Genomic DNA, 20,206 nt, shown 5'->3' with positions numbered 1-20,206 from the left:
ATTTCCGTCTTACCTTTACACTTGTGTGAAAATTGGTAGCAAACATTTATACACAACTCTTTCGTATATGGTTCACAAGGCGGATATATCTACTTATTTGTGATGTGGCTGAAATATCGAAACCGATTGACAGAGTGTTGGGCGATTTTAATTTACGCGACACGAGTCACTAAATGAGGCTAGGTCAGGGCTAGCTTTTTTTAAATGACGGTCTAAAGAGTTCAACGACTTATATCTTACGAAAAGTTTACACATAAGGTTGGAAAACGCAACACTTGAATATGCTTTTATTGCGTCTTCTTCTTCTTCATATATATGTTAAGCAAATTCAATAACATTCGTTAAAAAACAATTCCTGCTCATTGCTCTTAGGAATTTGGATGGGGGACCTGTCTGTCTCTTCGCCTTCTTATGAAAATAGATTTGTTAGCCTTACCGTCACTTGACAAGCCTCGAGACAACCTTGGCCTATCGTTCTTTCTTAAACTAATAAATGATACAATTGATTCGCCGATATTACTTGGCCAACGACTTGGCCTTAACGACTTTACGTGCTCAAAACTCATCCAAGGTAGACATAACTACGGGATTTTCGATCCGTTTAAAGTCCCTTGCAAAAATCTAAATAATATCTATAATTCAATCTGAATATCGGATTCTTTAAATTTCATCAAAATATCAAATCAAATCTGTGCATGATCAAAAAATTGAACTGAATACGTTGACTATTAGCGGATGCTAAGCTTTTGCATGCTTTCAAGGACCTTGGGGGTTCACTCCCAACTCAGATCTATGCCGGCTGCCTCTGTGCTAAATGTTTACACTTTTCTTTCCCTTTTTTTCATTTTTTCCGCTTATTGATTCATACACGTATCTTATTCTTTTCATTTATTCTTCATTTAAAATGTTTTTTTTATTTTTCTTGATATACTTTGTAGCAGTTTAGCCGTAATACTTAGCATAATCGAATTCGGCTTTTAATTTATTGGAGCTGAATTTTATGAGTAAATAAATAAACAAGCAAATAATTAAACAAAAACAGTATAAGAACAAGTGAGAAGAGAATTGAAATTTTCTCCTTAAATAAATTAATTAATTTTGCACAATAATACAAACAATTTGGCGAGAATGAAAGAAATTAATAAATAGATATTTTTTGTGTTGATGCAAAACAACAGAAAGATAGATGCAGTTAATAGGATTTGAACTTAATAGGCAGCAAAAAGAAATGAAAATATTCAAGAGAGAAAGGAATGAACAGAACGAGTGTAAATACAAACTCTTCTCAAAGATTTGCTCTTTGGTTGCTGCCGAAACGATGATACTTTCGGAATATGATCGTTACGGTTAACCAGTATTACGACGACTTATGATCGCGACAACTGCACTATACGTGCACTTATGGCACACTATATAAGGGATCGAACATTAAAATGGCTACAGACTCGGCCAGATTTAATGGTAGTGCCAGTTAAGGAATTCTTCGAAGATATAGTGTTGTCTTGTATCTGTCAGACCGGAGACTTATTGAGTGACGGTAATATGGATGATTTAATGATGGCAACTGAGAAATTTGAGGAAAACCCCCCAAATTGTGAGAACAGCTTTTGAGAGGCAGCATTAAAACTTCGACTGCACAACAGAACAGGTTTATGGCCTGAGAGACATTATATACGGAATACAAAATGACTTATAATGGTATTCCTCCGGACAAGAGTAACATCCGATCCGTTAAAAGTTTCCCAGTACACCAAACGCGCGCTACATTTACAGTTTTCTTGATCGTCCCTCCTACTCCAGAAGATTTATTAAGAACTTTGCATTAATGTCTCAAGCCCTATCCAAATCAATAAAGAAGAATGCGAATTTTGGTCTCAAATCATATTGTTACTTGTGTAAAGTGGGTTAAGCTTTTGGCGAAAAGGTGTTGGCGTGAGTATTTAGTGCGTAGCATGCCGACAAGAAATATTCCATTTGATATAGACCATTTTTAATGGGGTATACTAAGCGAGTCCAAGACACGATACTGTTTTCGGTGATCGTTTCGGATACAGATAGTGCATTCACTTCTAGAAATTTTCAAGATTTTCTGAGTTGTACAACATGGAATATTGTACATAAACGTACTGACGCTCCTTTTTGATGTTAGACAGAAGAGAAGAGTAGTTGATTTTTTAAAGGAGGAAGTGGAGTTCTATACTACATAGAGACCGAAAGTAAGCTAATTTGTTTATGAGAGTCTGCAGCAGAGAAAATAGTAAAATTCAACACTGTATCTATAAGGAGTTGAAAGACCGTAGTCGTATTTGCAAAGCGTACAATATTGGTCATTATATTGTAGTGAACCATTTCGTGGATGGACCTGGCCCTTGTAAAAAAAACATTGCGAGATTTAAGGGTCTCTTTAAGGTTGTTAAAGTCCTCCCAAATGATAGATACGTGTTGAGGGATGGGGACTAGTCTCAGTTAAGTCAAATTACCTCTGAAGGAAGGATGAGAAGCAACTACTATTAAAACGTAGTTCGCTGATTCACCTGTGATTGAGGACAAAATCGGGGTCAGGATGGCCAAACTGTGACAACTTTGTATAATTAGACAATAAATGCATACAAGTGACTATAGAGAAATAATAAGATAGAATAAGCTTTAGTTTAAGTAAAAGCGTCAGAGTGTGATGAAGAATAAAATGAACAGAAAAAGTGATAGTTTTTTGCAACAACTATGAAAACACCCTTTATTGCTGACAGTAGCAATAAATTTTTTATAACAAAATGCAGGATTTCGTGTTTTATTTATGTATGTATTTTTTATTTTTGCTCAGTTTCTCAGCTCAACTTTCAGAAAGGACAAGAATTTGTGTTACACACAAGGGGCTAACTTTATGCTTGTAATTAACGGGTATATGCAGAGCATATGTTTAACTCCAGTGAATATTTTTGCGCAACATTTATTTTCATTTTGTCATTCTCTTCGTTTTTAGGCGAACAAATCGGCACCGAAAATCTCTGTTCTTTACTGAGTTTCTAAGATCAAGCAAAAAAGTAAAAGCATACGTGATAGACACCAGACATAAGATATTGAAAAAGTCTTCTCCAAATCAAAAATAATTTCTCTTTCATTTAGTTAATTTCTCCTTCATTTAGTTAGAGGTCCTACTAGAAGACTTGAAATATTGAACGTCTTCGGTGATTTCTTTACGTCTTTCGTTATTCCCATTTAATTGCTGCAACCGTTCTTTCGCAAATCCATTCGACTAAATATTTTTAGTTTACTTGACGCTTTCATAAATAAAATGGCGGTTTCTTTTTATTGGATTCTCTTCATCAATATTTATTTAAATTTATAGCGTAGTTATTTTTTTCACATGACAGATGGCTTTTATGGTACGGCTGGCATAACTCGTGCGACTTCCTACGCACGCCTTAACTCTCAATTTAGTTAATATGTTAAAGTAAAATAACATGCGTTTTCAAATTTACTCATGTTCCTTAAAAATAAATATTTGCGTTTACTTCAATCCATATATCTAGACAAACCGCCTGATTGAAGTTATGGGTTACAAATGCTCGCAGAAATTTAATGCATTTTCTGCTTCAACTACTGTAAGGTATAAAAAACAAAACAAACAAAAAAAAAAAAAAAAAAAAAAAAAACAAAAGAAAAGAAAAGAGACGGTGAAAAATCAATTTTATGCAAATAGGCTTTTATAATAGAGTTGGACGTGAGGAGAGGAGTTTCTTGCTCATTTTCTTTCCTCGCATTAGGTTTTCTTGCTTTGTATATTTTAATTTATTTTATTACGAAAATTAAGTCAGAGATTAGCAAAGAAGAACTGCGATAATAATATTAATTATTAGGTCATATTCTAAATTTAGCAGAAATATTATTGCATTATAATGTTCGGTTTAGTACGAAGGACAGGAAAGGTTATCCTTTATTCATCATTTATAAGACAGGGGCCCTGCCTTTTTTTTTTTTTTGGAATTTTTTGAGTTTTATTACTATTTGCTCTTTCCGTATCCCCACTAAATAAGCTATGTAGACGGCAATGATAGTTACTTTATTGTTTGCTTTTTTCGTTTTTCATATCCGTTTTTACGTCCATTTGCTGTTTGCTGTCCGATTGCTCACGGTGGCAAAAAATCAACTGGAAGTTTGAGAAGTTAGTTAATCACCATGAAAAATAAATTTGAAAACGGTTTTCATTATTTCTCAATTGAGAAAACACCGTAAGCGTACGATAGCCAGTTATAGTCTAAAATGTGGTCTAAAGATTTTTCATGTTTCTCAAAGTGTCGCGCTACGTACTAAAGACTCGCGTCAACGACATGTACCTATTCACGGGATTCAAACTTGTTCTCTGGAATTTGACTAAGAACTTTCCTTCGCCCATTTATACGAAAACTCTGTGCCAGAAGTTACTGGCTACTTGGCAAAACTCTTCCGCTGATCAAAAATTTGTTTATATTTGAAGGAAAGGGCATTTTTGGATATTGCAAACACCTATTGTAGCCTAAGTAGCCTAAACTCTCACAATCTTAACTTGTGTATGCATACGTATATAGAGAAAAACGGAATCAAGTAGAGTCTGAATGTGAGATACCAAGGTTGCACTCTACGTGTGCATACATATAAATTTCTTCGCAAAATTCTCACTCGCTATCAAAATTTGAAAGGTGATGCATGCTTTTACCCTTTGAGTTACTGAGTTAAGTACATATGTTTATGGGTATAGCTAGTCTAGCATATATGTGTATATGTTATATATGTATGTATGCATACGTGTTCTATCAATTCAGTATATTTCCACAATTTACGTTGCAAATTCGCTTTTATTGAATTTCCAAGTTCCTTCAAAGGTCATTATGCAAATTCACCATTTCCTTGTTACCATTTGCCGCCATTTCTTGCATATTTTTTGTCTTTCTATTATTTTTTGTGATTTCTTTTTGAAATTATATTATTGACTCTCTGGTACTTTGTCTGCTAAATGCTAAAAAACTGTCAATAGCAATAATTTCATTACAATATTCTAGAAAAGATTTTAAATGCGCACGCGAGAGAAAAAGAAAAGAAAAGAAAAGAAAAGATGATGATGTATTATTGTGTTTTTGCTTTTTATTCTTTTTATTCTATTCTAAATAAAAAAGGGTTATATTAAACAATTTATACTGTTCGCAACTAATCGCAACATCGATATCATCGGCAGTTCTTTGTGGAGCTTTCGCATTCTCTGACAAACATAATAAATTGGAGTCCAAACGTTGTAGTCCTTAGTCCTTTGTATTCATAAAGACGGCGACCTCTATGAGTGCCGACCTGCTACTTACAGTTAGTTAACAGTGAAATCAAGGAAAATGAAAATCAGTTCAAATTTAGTTTCACATTTCGTAATATGTTTCTCATTTACTTCGGTCGTTTAGCGTTCGAAATCGATTCTGAAGCTTTTTGCGAATCGTATACAAATAGGTTATAGGCAGATAATTACTAATAATTTTGTATCTAAACGTTTCATGAAGTGCACTGAAGTTTCATCTTTAACCGACAATCATTTTTTTTTTTTTTTTATTATTAATTGATTTTTTCGCCTCGTACAGTAAGTTTGAATGCGTATACGAGATGTTTATCTCAGGCCGCCTACATTTGATTCCAAGTACTTACTATACAAAAGTGCTCACACAATGATTAATAAGCGCGGATGGCCGTAAATAATTCCTAATGCAGTGTACTAAGATAAGATTCGATTATATTTATTAAAAAGGATTCGTTCTTCCCAATTTCGCATAGAGCGGTTTATACCTTTTGCTTTACGAATCGGGAAATTAGAGTATTAACGATTGAAATATTTAGTCTGGAAATCCATGACTGTGTGGGCGAGGAAGCTACGAGTTATCAGAAATTCTGTCATAAAGTCAAGCTTGCCAATGTTTAATAAGGTTTGGAGTGGACGGATTATGTTATGGATAAAATCTTAAATTTGCCTTTAGCTCAAACAATGAAAAGTTGACCTTGGCAATCGGTTTTTTTTTTTGAGTGAGCTGCTTTAAATTGGTGGTGGCAAGACGGAATGCTGTATTGAAAACAACAAACACGTTTGGCCAACTAATACCAGATGAAGGTATGTAGGTTCCTAAGCAAATCTTTTAATATGCACCGTTTGCTTTGCTTACTTCAATTTATTTGAAACCTTCTATCACTTTGTCTAATACAATTTGTCCTCAACTTTTCTAATAAAACATCAAAAAATCGACCTCGTCACCCACTTTTGTGTGGAAAGGGGCACAAAACGTGGATCGACCTGGCTCAAATTGAACGCAGCTAATTTTTTATTGCTCTTTCCTATTGCCATAAATAATTAAAAACAGATCGTGGTACAATAGAAAGGCTTACTTGTCATGGCATCCTAAATATGGAATGAAACGAAAAACGGAACCCCAAGCTCAATGTAATAAATTTATACGACCAATGAGAACTTATTTATGGGAATTGGTTCGAAAAGTAGATCAGTGCAGTAAACGTTTATATCAAAGCAGCATTTAATGTTTTAATGTAATGGCTTATTTTTTTCAGTAAAACTGGGTGGGTGGAAGGTCTTATTCGATGCAATTATCCTACATTTATTTAATATAGGAAAATACCATTTTCTTATCTAATCTAATGTATTTTAAATCGCTCTTTGGCCCTTTGGTCCATGCCACTGTATCAGATTTTAGCAAAATATATTGAAAATTCCGATTTTTATACTAAACGTGGACATAACATATATGGAAAGACATCAAAGAGATGAACGAACCGATATGAACTGTGAAAGCGATTTTAGAAAATGTCTTTAAATCGGTTAATATAATAAAAGATGAATGTGTCTCAAGTTTTTCCAGGTGCACTCTTACCATAAGGGTATAAACATTGTTTCGAAACTTAGCGTGATCTTAAATCTATTCTGATCACCAAAATCCAAGTTCAACTAAGATCAGGTGGATGCGTACTGAAATTGGGATAATTACTTATATTTTAGAAACTTAGACGTCTAACACAGTTTCACTGTGTCGTATGCATTTACGCAATTGCGCTTTGCTTGGCTTAAGGGGAAACCAAAAGTTGGAAAATTCTGCCACGTTTGAATATTCATTTAAAGAAGAAGCATTAAAGAAGCACTAAATCTATGATGACGTGGTAAATGTGTTTAAGAGTAGCGTGTTTTCAAATTGTTTTCCCAATGCGTCTGGTTAAAAATAACACTATATGACATTAATTGAACCAGTACAAAAGATCTTAACTTATCTATTAAGTACAAATAGTTGCATGTATTAATAATGCATGCGAATGAACAAAATTTGCACCATTTAAAGAAATGAAAAGGGTATGGTGCGTCGACTTTCAACTGCGAGTGTGGATCAGATTTAGGCTTACCGCTTCGATACGGAATCGTAAATGTGTGTGTGGGCAAGTTTATGCCAACACATGCAAACCCAAAAATCACTTTTGTCAATTACATGAAAAACTTCGTTAGGATGAACTAACAATAAATTTTTTTTTCCTATAACATATCAGTTTTGCTCTAATGGTTAAGTTGAAGAGATTAAGTTGAACTGTCAAAATCAAAGTCTGTTTACCTATGAATTTCATGAACATGCTGACCGTAAAAAAGTCTACGCTTTTCGCTTTTCGTGTTTTATCAAATAGAAATGTTACAGGAATCGCTTATTGAGAATCCAATATATACAAAAAAAAAAAATCAATTTATAGATGAAGAAATTGTAAGATTATTAGAGTGACGCATATGCCGAACTGTAGTTGTACATATTAAAACGCGTTGTTTCATTGCAGTAACCGATGTCACTCAGTGTTGCCACCTGGATGGCAATTTTTAATTCTCACAATAAACGTTGAAAACGCACGCGAGCCCAACTAGCTTAAAAATCTGTTCCAAGCATATTTGTCGACCAACGGCACCAGACACTAAGAATGTATCAGATTGTAGCTCTACTACCTCACAAAGTAAATACGTAACAAGGTACCGCCAATTTCGCGGTACCTTTTCAACGACATACATATATTAGCTAAATTCGAGGTATACTTTTGTATGTGGAATGGTAAAATTAATGGAATCTTCAGCTGAAAGTTTTACCACAGTCGCCTGCACATCGCCTATGATAAGAATAATTACGCTCTTCTGGATCTGGATTACGCCTAATCAGATATTGCCGTACTATTCTAACTATTATTTGGTTAATATTTGATTGAAATCGCTTGAATGTTACAGTGGAGAAATGTAACCGGACCTGTGCACATAAGAAAAACGTGCGGACGTGTTCGTATCTTCGATGACTTTACACTTATTCAAGTTTTTAATTTGTAGCCCTACTTAATTAAAAGTTGGTCGTAAATAAGAAATATAAAAAAAAAAAAGAAAAAAAATTCCAATAAAAATAATAAAAAATTAAAAGAATAATAATAATAAAAAATAAGTCTTCTATGATTGCAACATTGTTATAACTCGCTGCCATAAAATCACGCCCGGACACGTGAGGGAAATCGTAGTGCGTATTGAGTACGTATATAGAGAGGTATTGAGTATATATATATATATATATATATATATATATATATATATATATATGTGCCAATATAATAATATATATGTAAAGATATGCATGTGCACCTATACCAATGTAGTCTCTGCTAGTATTCGACATTCACATATTTTCTTCAAACAAAAACAATAAAATTGTGTTATAAAATTTTGCAGCAAGTACTGCAAATGCGGCGGTTGTTTCAGATAATTGCGTTGCGTTGCATTAGGTCCTCGCACATTTGTACGTTTTAGTTGATTACGTTTTTATAGCAGGCGGCATATCATTAGAATTAACCATTAAGTCGTAATAATTCTAATAAATGTTGCAACAATGTTGCGCGAAATGTTGAAAGAAAAAGTTGAATAATGGGAGTACGCAGATGTGCAGACATATATATATGCATTTTTTTATGATATATATATATATATATATCTAATTTATAATAAAAAAGATATAATAAAAAGAATGTAATATAGTGAAAAAGATATTACCGAACGATGAAGACCAACTTTTATACCCGAACTGTGCTGCCTTTCTGCGACTTCTTAGTCTTATTCTTACATATTTTATGGAACCAAAAACGCATAATTGTAAGACAAGAAATTTTTCTTATAATACCAAGGCTCGAAGCAGGTAGGTCCAAATGAAGGCGAAAACCAATATTTGTGATATATATATACATATGTACGCGTACGCACATAGGCGACATATTTATACAAAAAAATACATTGTTGCATAAATATTTTCGAATCATTTTTTTCTTGAGCTTTTGCTGCAAACAAACCCTTCCGTCTTATAAATTAATGTTTCTGAGGGGGAGCCGATTGTCCTATTCAAGTATTGAAGATTCCCGACAGTAGTGAAATACAGCAAGATATCGTACATGTTAGCATATACATAATTTAATAATTTTTTGTTATAAGAACGTAAAAATATATAAACAAATATATATATATTTTTTAAGTGCTTTATAATGAAATAAAAAGACTATAACGTTAAGAGTAAAACTCGTGGCCGCTTATACATTTATATACGACTTATTCTGTTTAAAATATTACGATTTTTTTTATGATATAAGCAGTTGCAGCAGCAGTTTTATTACTTTGTTGAAAGGGATAGACATGCACACATACTTGACTACGTGACGTATGCGATATTAGGAAACAATGTATATATTTGTATATATATATATATATATATATATATCTAAAGATTTATATATGTATATACATGGAGAGAGAAGTACCGAAAGACGTACATATATATATATATATATATAATAAATAAATAAATTGGTATAAATTTTGGCATTATATAACGAAAATGGTGAAAGAATTGTATTACGTAAAGCAATGTAAGATGTTAATAGTTGGTCTTGTTAGACCACAGTGCTTTAACTTCAAATATACAATTGCTTTAATCAGTTCAACTACAGCACTGCATGAGCCGTCATATTTGACTTTCCCATTGTTATCTATCGGACATCACTTACAGTGCTTGCTTGTATAATGTCAAACATTTTTCGGTTTTGTCTAAGAAGAATTTGAAGCAACAGTTTGTTATCAACAAGTTTTCAAACCTAAATTCTTTTATGAAAGAAGAACTAATTTCCAACTTTTCTTTTTAAAAAGTTCTCTACTTTGTTTATAGGATAAAAAATTTATCAAACATAATCTTTAATGAGTGGCCATACGATTTAGTCAGAAGATGAATGCGGCTTAATAACATCATGTGCTTGGTGTCGCTTATCTTATCGAAAACTAGTGAAAAGAGTAGTTGTGGTGAAATATCTCGTTATCGCGTATCTATTAACGAACAACGGCAATTAGGCAATGCCCGGCTGTGCGAAAGATATTTTTGGTATTTTTGTTTAAACTTTCGATCGTACGCATAAACAATTTTTATGAGTATTTATTTTAATTTTTGTATTTATTGTTACCCAAAATTTATTCATATGTTGGCCATACGTATATACATACATATAAATATTTATTTATATATATATACATATTCTGTCGAAATTCTTAAAAATTATTGGATGTAATGAGCAATTGAGAAATAAAACTTGCATACAGTTTCCTTTGCCTTCGCTAAAAATATATATATATATATATATATATATATATATATCGGATGTAATGAGTAAGCGAGAAACGACACTTACGTAGTTGAATTTCCTTTACCTTTCAGTCTCAACCCAAATATATATGAAGACCGTTTTTCGAGTAAGATTAATTTAGAATGCAGGGTCATATACGAAACCTTACATTTATTTGCCGTCTAATGAACCGTTCTGTTTACCCTAACAATTAATACGTTATAGTTAAATAATTTTAAAAGAATCTGACATTCGCGAAATATAACGCAGATGTATGGGTATGTGCACAGTGCATATGTAGCAATTTCATACCTTTCATACCTTTATACTATTCAAAACTGTTTTTCGAATTTCTTTTTTCTCAGTGCACTGTGTGAAGTCTGGCTGGGGTATTAGGGCGGTCTACCGGTAATAATTCTTAAATTCCTGCTCCTTTTGATTGCCCATAATGACTGAGTAGGGTTGCCGTCTCAATACTTCAGTGCACCTAAATCAGCTGTGCTTATGTTGACGCGAATTAAAACCATTGCCTTCATAGCACGACAATACTCAGTCAAGAGCATTTCACTGTTATGTTTATATACATTTACACACAGTGTATATATATATATATATATATATATATATATATATATATGTATGTACGTATGTGTTTATGTACATATATATATTTGTTGTTTATGCATTGATATTGGCGGCGGCACAGTAAGCAACTGAAGGTAAAGTGGCGTCAGTGCTTACATTCATGCTTCTGTGTGTGGGGCATTTGTTTGCACGCCAACTCTCTTTACCATTTTCTTATTTCTTGAGCTCGGCTATCCGCATATTGTTATTACAAATGTTTTTATTCGAATGCCAATGTTTCATTTCTTGTTGTTGGTTGGTGGGTTAGTCCATTATGCACATCTATCTTTACCCAATGCTATAGATAGTATTGTTCGGCTTTTATTTTTTTTATTCATTTCATAGTTTATGAGAAATCAAACATAACTTATTATTGTTGTGTGTTTGAGTTGTCATTTCAAAAATTCTTAACCACCACTCGAAAAATATATATTCCCGCATGTACCAAACAGAAGATATACATCTACACATCACCTTGCGGCTTTGTCCCTTCGAACCCTTCTTTAAAATTTGCGATAGCCAACTGAATTAACTCATTAATGGTTGTAAACTGATCGGCGCAAATCTCTAAAAGAATTTAATGTCTCTGTATTTTCAAAACAATGGAAAGTGTCCTTGAAATCGCATTTTGAAGGAGCAACGAAAAGCGTGCATTTCATTCATGCACTGAATTTTCAGATGATGTGGCTAAATACTAATATTAAGGTTTAAAGCGGAACTAATTGTTGTTCCAAAAACGGTTTTGAAACACTTGGATAAGAAGGCATACAAGGAGAATCACGATATATGGTTAATATTGGAATTAACAGTGTAATATGTAATGAGCCGAATGATGGCAAAGCTCGGATTCACACTCCTGCGAAATAATACTTTGTGCTTGTGTATAGGCTCGAAATGACACCGTAACTCATGAACTATGTCAACCTAGTCATCTTAGCGGTTTCACTCTTTCGTGATACTAACTATTGCAATCAAAACAAGGTATGCAGACAGAGCATCCAGCAAGCTCTCCGTAAGATATGAGGAAGCTCGTTTAAGAAGTCTCGAGCCATCTACCATATAGTCCGTACAATTATCATTCGTTTCGCACTCTGCACAACACCCCTAATGGTGCAAAGCTGACTTCAAAAGAGATCTTTAAAAACCGTTTGGTTCAGTTTTCTCCCAAAAAATCCAATAACTGTATAATGATGTTGATAACTGTTGTATCAAATAAACGAAAAAAGGTGCTAGTTTAAAATGGTACTCATTTCGCTTAACGACGCTCATTTAAGGTTTCAATTTTAGAGCAAAAAAATTCCGCGAATTTTTTTCTTAACGCAATGGTGTGTATTATGTTTTACACATAAACACTTAGTACAATCGAGGTAAATTTCAAAAGGTAAATATTTCGATAACACTTCAAGTGGTAAATTTCTCGATATAGTTGATTGATTTAAGCTATAGTTTTGTCAATTTTCAATTTCACCGACTCTATGTTTGTCAAATGTGATGAATTATTTTTCGTAATTTATTCGGAAATAAAAAAAAAAACGGGTATGAAAATATCCATCGTTTGGTTCACGTTCAAGACAATTTCGGATGACAATTGTCGGAGTATGACTACAGAATCGTACTTAGCCAAAGTATTTCACCATAAAATGTAGAATAAATGCCATAAGAACTGAAAATGTCTTGGAATTGTGGTAATGGGTATCCAACATTCGTTTAAATTCATTTTAATTTCATAATGAATTTCTTGCACGAATGTCCGTTAGTAAGTCATTACTATTCTATTAATCGAGAGAATCCAGAGAATATATGAATCCAGAGAGTATTTGAATGGTTCCTCTAAACGTTTAAAAGTCGTTCAGAATGCCCTGCCCCTATATATATTGTTTGCTATTGATTCAAAAAGTACCACTACTTATTATAGTGTATTTATATCGTCTACCCTTATAGTAAAAAAAAAAATTAAAGTCGTAAATGAATATTATACCATTTTTTATGATTGTTTATGTATGTGTGTGTCTACGCGTGTGCTGCAGAGTATCAAACATATTTCGTAATTAAAATAATATAAGAAAGCCGAAATTATATTTTATCGTCTTTGTATCATTTGTATCATTTGTGCCGTTGTTTTTGTTGTTGTTTTCTTCGTCTCCCTTGAAAAATAACAGCAAACATCCATTTGTACACATCTTAAAGAATGTATAAAACAAAGAAAACAAAACAAAAAAGGAGAAAACAAAACACAAAGAAACAAAAACAGAAAAAATGTAATAAACCCCCAAAACGAGCCCAAGAATAATATATAGACAAACAAACATATATATTGAATATTTTATAAATGAAACGATACAAATGTATGTTCATATATGCGTACCATCTCTCTTAAGTAACATACATATTTACATACATACAACATACAAACATATATATATATATATATATATATATATATATGTATACAATCAAATCTAAAGGTACGTCAACATTCACTACCACACAATAATAATAATAATAATAATAACAACACCAACGTCTATACAAGCGCATTTAATATATGACGTTGAATAATACCGAGAAAACCGCACTCACTCTAATAACAGAAAAAGAATTCAGCCAACAAACTCTAACAAAAAAGCAAGAACAAGAAGCATTCTTTAATTTAGTGTGGAGAAATAAAAAATATGAAAATATATATAAAAATAAATATTTAAAAATATATATATATATATATATATATATATATACATAAATATATATGTAATATATTATAAATATATTTATATGTATGTACGTACATAATATATATATATATATATATATATATATGTATATATATATTTATAATCATTGTTATTACTGTGTATATGTACGCATAGTTGTGTGTAGTAGTAACAATTTATAATAATATTCTTTAACGATGTATCAACTAAAAAAAGAGCAGACCCCGAACAGTGGGTTTAAAGTGAAATAATTTTATTTAAAATAAATGTCTCAAACTCTACATAACCGTCGGTATGCCATCCCATTTGTAAAAAGTTGAAACAGGCGAGGATACACTTTTGTAAATACTTTCAGTCTTACATCGTAATATCTTCCATATTATCGGTTTCGAAATCTGTTTATTCCTGCCCTTTTGCTCTCCGACTGTCCATATGTTTTTTGCAGAAATTTTGCCTAATTGAATACTTTTAAGACATTCTTTTCTTCTCGTTATACAGACCATGCTCAGGAGAAGAGCGTATTCACTTGCAAAAGGAATATAAAACTCACTTAATATATCTTAGAAAGCTTAAAGTGATCTATATACTGATTATCCGCCACATGAAAAATTTAATTCCGATGTAAATGTTCTCTTGGCTTCTTAGTGAATCCATCTTTTGGTCCCCATCCAGAAGTAATCTGTATCGCTTGTAAACATTTTTCAAATGTTAGTCCAAATTAACTTGCATTAAAACGGACTTCGACGTCATTTGTGGAGAATGTCTGTCTCTATAACGTTTACAATTATTTATCGAATCAGTCCTTTTTTTTTTTTTTTTTTTTTTTGAAGGAAATCTCTTAAGTGCTAGTTACCAAAGCTATTTGCTCACTACTGTAAAGAGCGAATGTTAAAAATTTGAACAAGAAATATTTTGTTCGTCGAAATCAAAGGTTTCGAAGGGGTTGTTCGAACTATCAGTATGACAGATAAACGCCAATGACTATCCGGGGGTGAAAGACAACATGAACACAATACCGTAAATAAAATATTCTATATTAGTTAGCCTAGATGAGTTTAACAATTTACATCGACTTAGTTAGGCCTTCTGAACGTATAAAAGGAATACGATTTTGCGCTTCTGAGAGCTTCGTACGGCTTTGAATTTGAATTTGAAAAACAAGTGTACAATTTTTCTTAGGTGATTTCTTGCGTAATGAGTAAAGGACCGAAAAAATAAAGTACTAGAAAAAAGGTAATATAATAAGAGATATTTATGAGTTTACAAATAGCAGAATAGATACGACATCCTATCCTATCCGAAAAACGATTAACTTTCGCCATAAATATACGACGCGTTTACAAGTTATGAGTAGAGAAGTAAAATTTCATCTCGTACACCAGATATGATTACATTTGTTTTTCGTAAAGACTTGTCGCAATAGGTGTGCTTGAAAGTTGTGGCCGATGGAAGCTCGACAGCTCCCTATTTGATCTTTTGACTATTTTGCCGCGCCTTAGAACTATTTAGCCTAAATTTTGATCACTATTGAAATCGTTTGACGACAAAATCATCGGTCGACTGATCATCGGTAAAGTTGTTAAAAAATTATATAGCATGGTATTACTGTAGTGGTGGGATTACAATATCAAAAAGTTGAGCATGAAGAAGTATGATCTTGGAGGATGACTAAGTACGTCTTGTGCATTTCTTCTAACATAGATCGCCTTTTATATCCATTTTGCGCTTTTAGTTTAGTCTTACCATGGGGTAGCGTTTGTTTGTATGCAATGTAAGTCTCAATCATGATTATTGAGAAAATGCTAAGATATAATTATTAAGGAAACTGGAATAAGTACGTAAAACGTTACCAGTTGTGGTCCTGAACAACTGAACGGTTGGGCGACTGATTTATTTTTAAAGTTCGAAAATGAGCTTCACCTGGCATGCACACATATGAAAAGTATCTTTGAAAGCGGGGGTAATATCTGTACGGCGGTAGCGTTGGACCATGACTGTATTAAATACTGAATATGACACTGTTCAAAAGAGCGACAACACTTGGCTCGGTTCGGGAATATTTTATTAATAATTTTACCCGGCATATTTATTTATTTTTTACATGCATGTGTTGGAGTGTGAATATATATGAAATTATATATATATATATATATATATATATATATATATATATAAATGTATACTCGTATGTGTACGTTTTTAATTTATACTCCAACATCTCCGTACACACACAGCGTTTTATATCCAATTGTCCGTTCATTTAAGTATACTACAACTGTCTTTGATTATAAGTTGCGGACTGACTGCCTGGCTGGCATTTGTATAAAACTCAAATATTGACAGATGAAGTTTATTCTTTGTGTGCTGGGCATACACACATGCACACAAACACACTCATAAAAAAAAGATATACGCACACGCATTGCATATATGAATAAATGTACATACGTATATACGTACGTACGTACGTTCGGATGCAACAACACTCATTTGAACGATTTAAATGTAAAGAATCAATTTATATTTCTCTTTTTATATATATTTTAAATGCAGATAAAAAGAGATAAGTGTCAGGTCGCTCGGCCGACAGACAGACCGAGTATTTGTGTGAATGTTCTGGCGAAGGGGATTTATTCACCACATGCCTTTTAGGGTTTGATTAATTGCATTTTTATATTGCTGCGTTATATTCTTATTCTTAAAAATTATAAAAATATGTGCATACATATGTTTGCGTATAGATAGATATATGTATATATATATATATATATATATATATATATACGTATGTACGTATGTATGTATGTATGTATGTATGCGTACTTGTACAATGTCTTTTTATTGTACGTATGCACTTACAAAGTTCTTATTCTTAGCCTTTTGAAGTTCAACGAACGGATTAACATTTTGTCTGTGTCATGATCACGATCATGATCACAATCATTTATGAGATATTATTTTGACGATTTATTGCAATAGTTCGAATAAGTAGTGAAATCTGAAATGAAATTTAGCAACGGAACGGGAACGAACGCTTGCTTATAAGTGTTAACTATCAATCGATATATGCGTACACGTATGTTGCTGCATGCGTAAATTTGTAGCGATGGAATTAAAACATTATCATAGCAGAGAGAAATATTTCCGTTTTACAGACGAGGATCTTTTTATGGAAAAAAAAAAAACTTTCATCGACATAAAAAATCAAATTTGTAAATATTTCAAAATTCGAATGATCCTAGATATTGAATAAATAATTTCGCACGCACGTGTATGTACTACATTCTATATATGAGTACTAATAATTCAATTAATTATCTATAGACGCTTGCTTCAGCAGTGCAAGAGAAAAATTATTATTGAAACATATAAATAACTAATAAGCGATAACTAATACGATATGGATGCATGATATATAATTTTACGTACGAAAATCGTGGTAGTCCCGACGTTTGGGAGCACGTGTTCAAATGGTTTTACGATCGAGTACAATGCATTCAAAGATATAGCAAAGCTTATCTAAAATCTGTGCTATGTGCGTCCCATGCGTAAAATGTAAACAACAGTCGTTGACAGTTGCAATTCTGCTTGCAACAAAATAAGACAGAAAGTAAAAAAATATATTTTTTCCTTTCGAGGTAGTCGTCGATCCAACATATTCTAAAGCTAAATTGAATTTATTGTACACCTTTGTTAAGCGCATCGACATAAAGATGTGAGTAATATGGCGTATGAGTGACATATGAACAAATTGAAAATTGATTATATGTGAGTACGTGGATGATGACCGTTTGAGCCGGTTTCAGCGCCCACCGCCTTAAGTAATATTATAAATAAATACATTTTTGTCCGCTTGTTAGAAACCGATAACATTAGTCTAAGCTATCGACGTTTAAACTAAACAAACTTAATTTAGCAGATCTATTTTGGTCCTTTGTTTATACCCTGAGCAAATTCGGGACCGAGTTACGTCGAATGTTGTAATATATATTTGAACAAGAACTTCTTCTTCTGTTGAGTTATTTTGTGCTGATAGATAGTCGGATATCGTACATTGTCGATTATCTTATAAAACCGTTTTCTTCTCCTCCTTCAGTTCTTGTTCATTAATTTATAAATTGCAAAAGCAAAATAGGAAGACAACGTGATATTTTTCTATCTCATTAATATCTGAATAACAAATAAATACTACTTACCCGCTCTTCTTCACGTATCATTTCGGCTATTCCGGGTTTGATTTCTAAGTCATCTGCTATCGAGGATGGATGGTGCGTTGGGCCTGAGCCAATCGGCATTGCTGCGGAAGGAAGCGAGCCAATTCCCATCGCTGCTGCTGGGGTAAGATCAATGTGAGCAGCTGCAGCTGCAGCTGCCATCGCTGCTGCCTGCACTGAACCCATTGAAAATCGATGGTGGGACTCGCCCGAATTACTGGAGGTAATATTTGCTGGGGACGGTGTCAAGGGCCCACTTAAAACACTTGATGGTTGTGTAGAAGCGACAGATGAGGCAGGGGACGCTCGCTGTGAATGCTGACCGGAACTGTGATGTTGTTGTAGCTGTGATTGATGCTGTGATATTTGCAGGTGTGGGCTTGGCGTTAATAGTCCTGACGGCGTACGGGCTGGCGGAAGCAGACTTAGTGATGATGATGGAATTTCTATTTGAACATTAGATGCTAAACTAGATGACGTTAAATGTGTTGCGCTGTTAGTATTACTAGAGGTTATGGCTATGGGGGGAGTAATAAGTATGTGTTCTCTCTGCCGTTCTCGCTCTTGCTCTTGTTCTGCGCGCTCTGCAGCTATTAAACCACTGAGTGGACTCGACGGTGGGTTTAACAATGCATCGGCTGAAGGCCACCTGCGCTTTCTCACATTCCTACTCACGAGCGATCCATGAGGCAAAGGGGACAAACGAAGTTCTATACTCGAACTATTCGGATGATTTCCACTGCTGCTGCTATTAATATCCCAAGCCGACTTTTCCAAACGGAGTTTCTTGTTCGGCTCCGTGAAGGATAAAAAACTCTGTACTTGGTCAGCTCGTCCACTGTCGGGACTTTGATAAAGGCTCTGTTCCCTGCTTGTAATAGGCGATAAATGTTGGGGAATTTTTGGTGATACCAAATTTTGCGGCGAAGGATCGTGTTTCTCGAGTAATTCATTTGGACGTGCATCGGAGGTAGAACTCTCTATATTTCCTACATCAGCCAATCCTCGTACCTTTAACATTTCCGCTATTCTTAGTAGTGGGCCAATTTGTTCCTGACTTACATTTATTTCACCCTTGTACATAAAATCTACAATGGCCTTTAGTTCGCACCATCCAACATCTCGCATAATAACAATTGGATGCTGACATGGTGTGTCGAAGAATAGATTTTGAAAGTATGGAGAGCATGCAGACAGGACCATTTTATGAGCTTTTATTGAATGTCCATCACAAGCGAGCGTTACATCTACAAACGATTCTGTCTGCAATAGCTGGTCAAACACACTCGTTAGATTGCTCTGATAATTGTTCCAACGTAAGCAAAACTGCTGCGGAGCACTGGCTGAAGCAGAACCACTCGAAGATTGTTCCGAATGCGGTGAAGACGATGGTACCTCACATACTGGACTAGATGAATGAGGAGTGGGGACATGTGAAGGGGTCTCAGAGACTGAACTGACTTCAACTATATGCTCATTTCTTGATCTTAGCGAGTTGCTTTCGAGCTTCGTTACATGTGTTATGGGAGGGCTGGGTGAGTTTGAATCCAATGATGCCAAAATACCTGGTATCACGGACGACGGTCGCGAGGGTTGCTTATTATCGGTGGTAGTATCCATTAAATTACTTATAGATGGTGATTTTCCTTTTTTCCCAGTCTCCGGAAGTGTTGGTAAAGGAGTATTAGAAGACATTACTGGGTGATATAATTTTACTATTGTTATTATTATTATTATTATTATTACTATTATTATTATTATTATTATTATTATTATTATTATTGGTTTGGTTTTGTTGGGTATTTAGTATAATTTTTTAACACAATCACATTTTTTGATTTTGTTTTGTATTTTATTTTTTTTTGTCGGATAAGTTCTGATTCGATATCCATTTAATTAAGCGAGGGACACATAACAATATTATTTACACATACAACCGCGAATCAACGCGCAAGTATACGCACACAAACGCGAGCGTATACA

The 20,206-nt window shown here is 33.6% G+C and overlaps 1 protein-coding gene across 2 annotated transcripts in view; it reads right to left on the bottom strand.

Moving 5' to 3' along the window:
* The window catches only part of LOC119632493 (protein bric-a-brac 1), a 54,148-nt gene extending 34,243 nt beyond the window's left edge, over positions 1 to 19,905 (bottom strand). For both annotated transcript variants that reach the window (XM_038025412.1, XM_038025414.1), the window contains exon 1: positions 18,206 to 19,905. In XM_038025412.1, the coding sequence (XP_037881340.1) occupies positions 18,206 to 19,843 (1,638 nt within the window). In that variant the 5' untranslated portion in view covers positions 19,844 to 19,905. The remainder of the gene's footprint in view (positions 1 to 18,205) is intronic.
* Positions 19,906 to 20,206: the final 301 nt, after the last annotated feature.

Source organism: Glossina fuscipes, unplaced genomic scaffold, assembly GCF_014805625.2.
Source record: "Glossina fuscipes isolate IAEA_lab_2018 unplaced genomic scaffold, Yale_Gfus_2 1, whole genome shotgun sequence".
Lineage (NCBI taxonomy): Eukaryota > Metazoa > Arthropoda > Insecta > Diptera > Glossinidae > Glossina > Glossina fuscipes.
The sequence above is the reverse complement of the archived record's forward strand: the minus strand, read 5'-3'. Positions and strand labels throughout refer to the sequence as shown.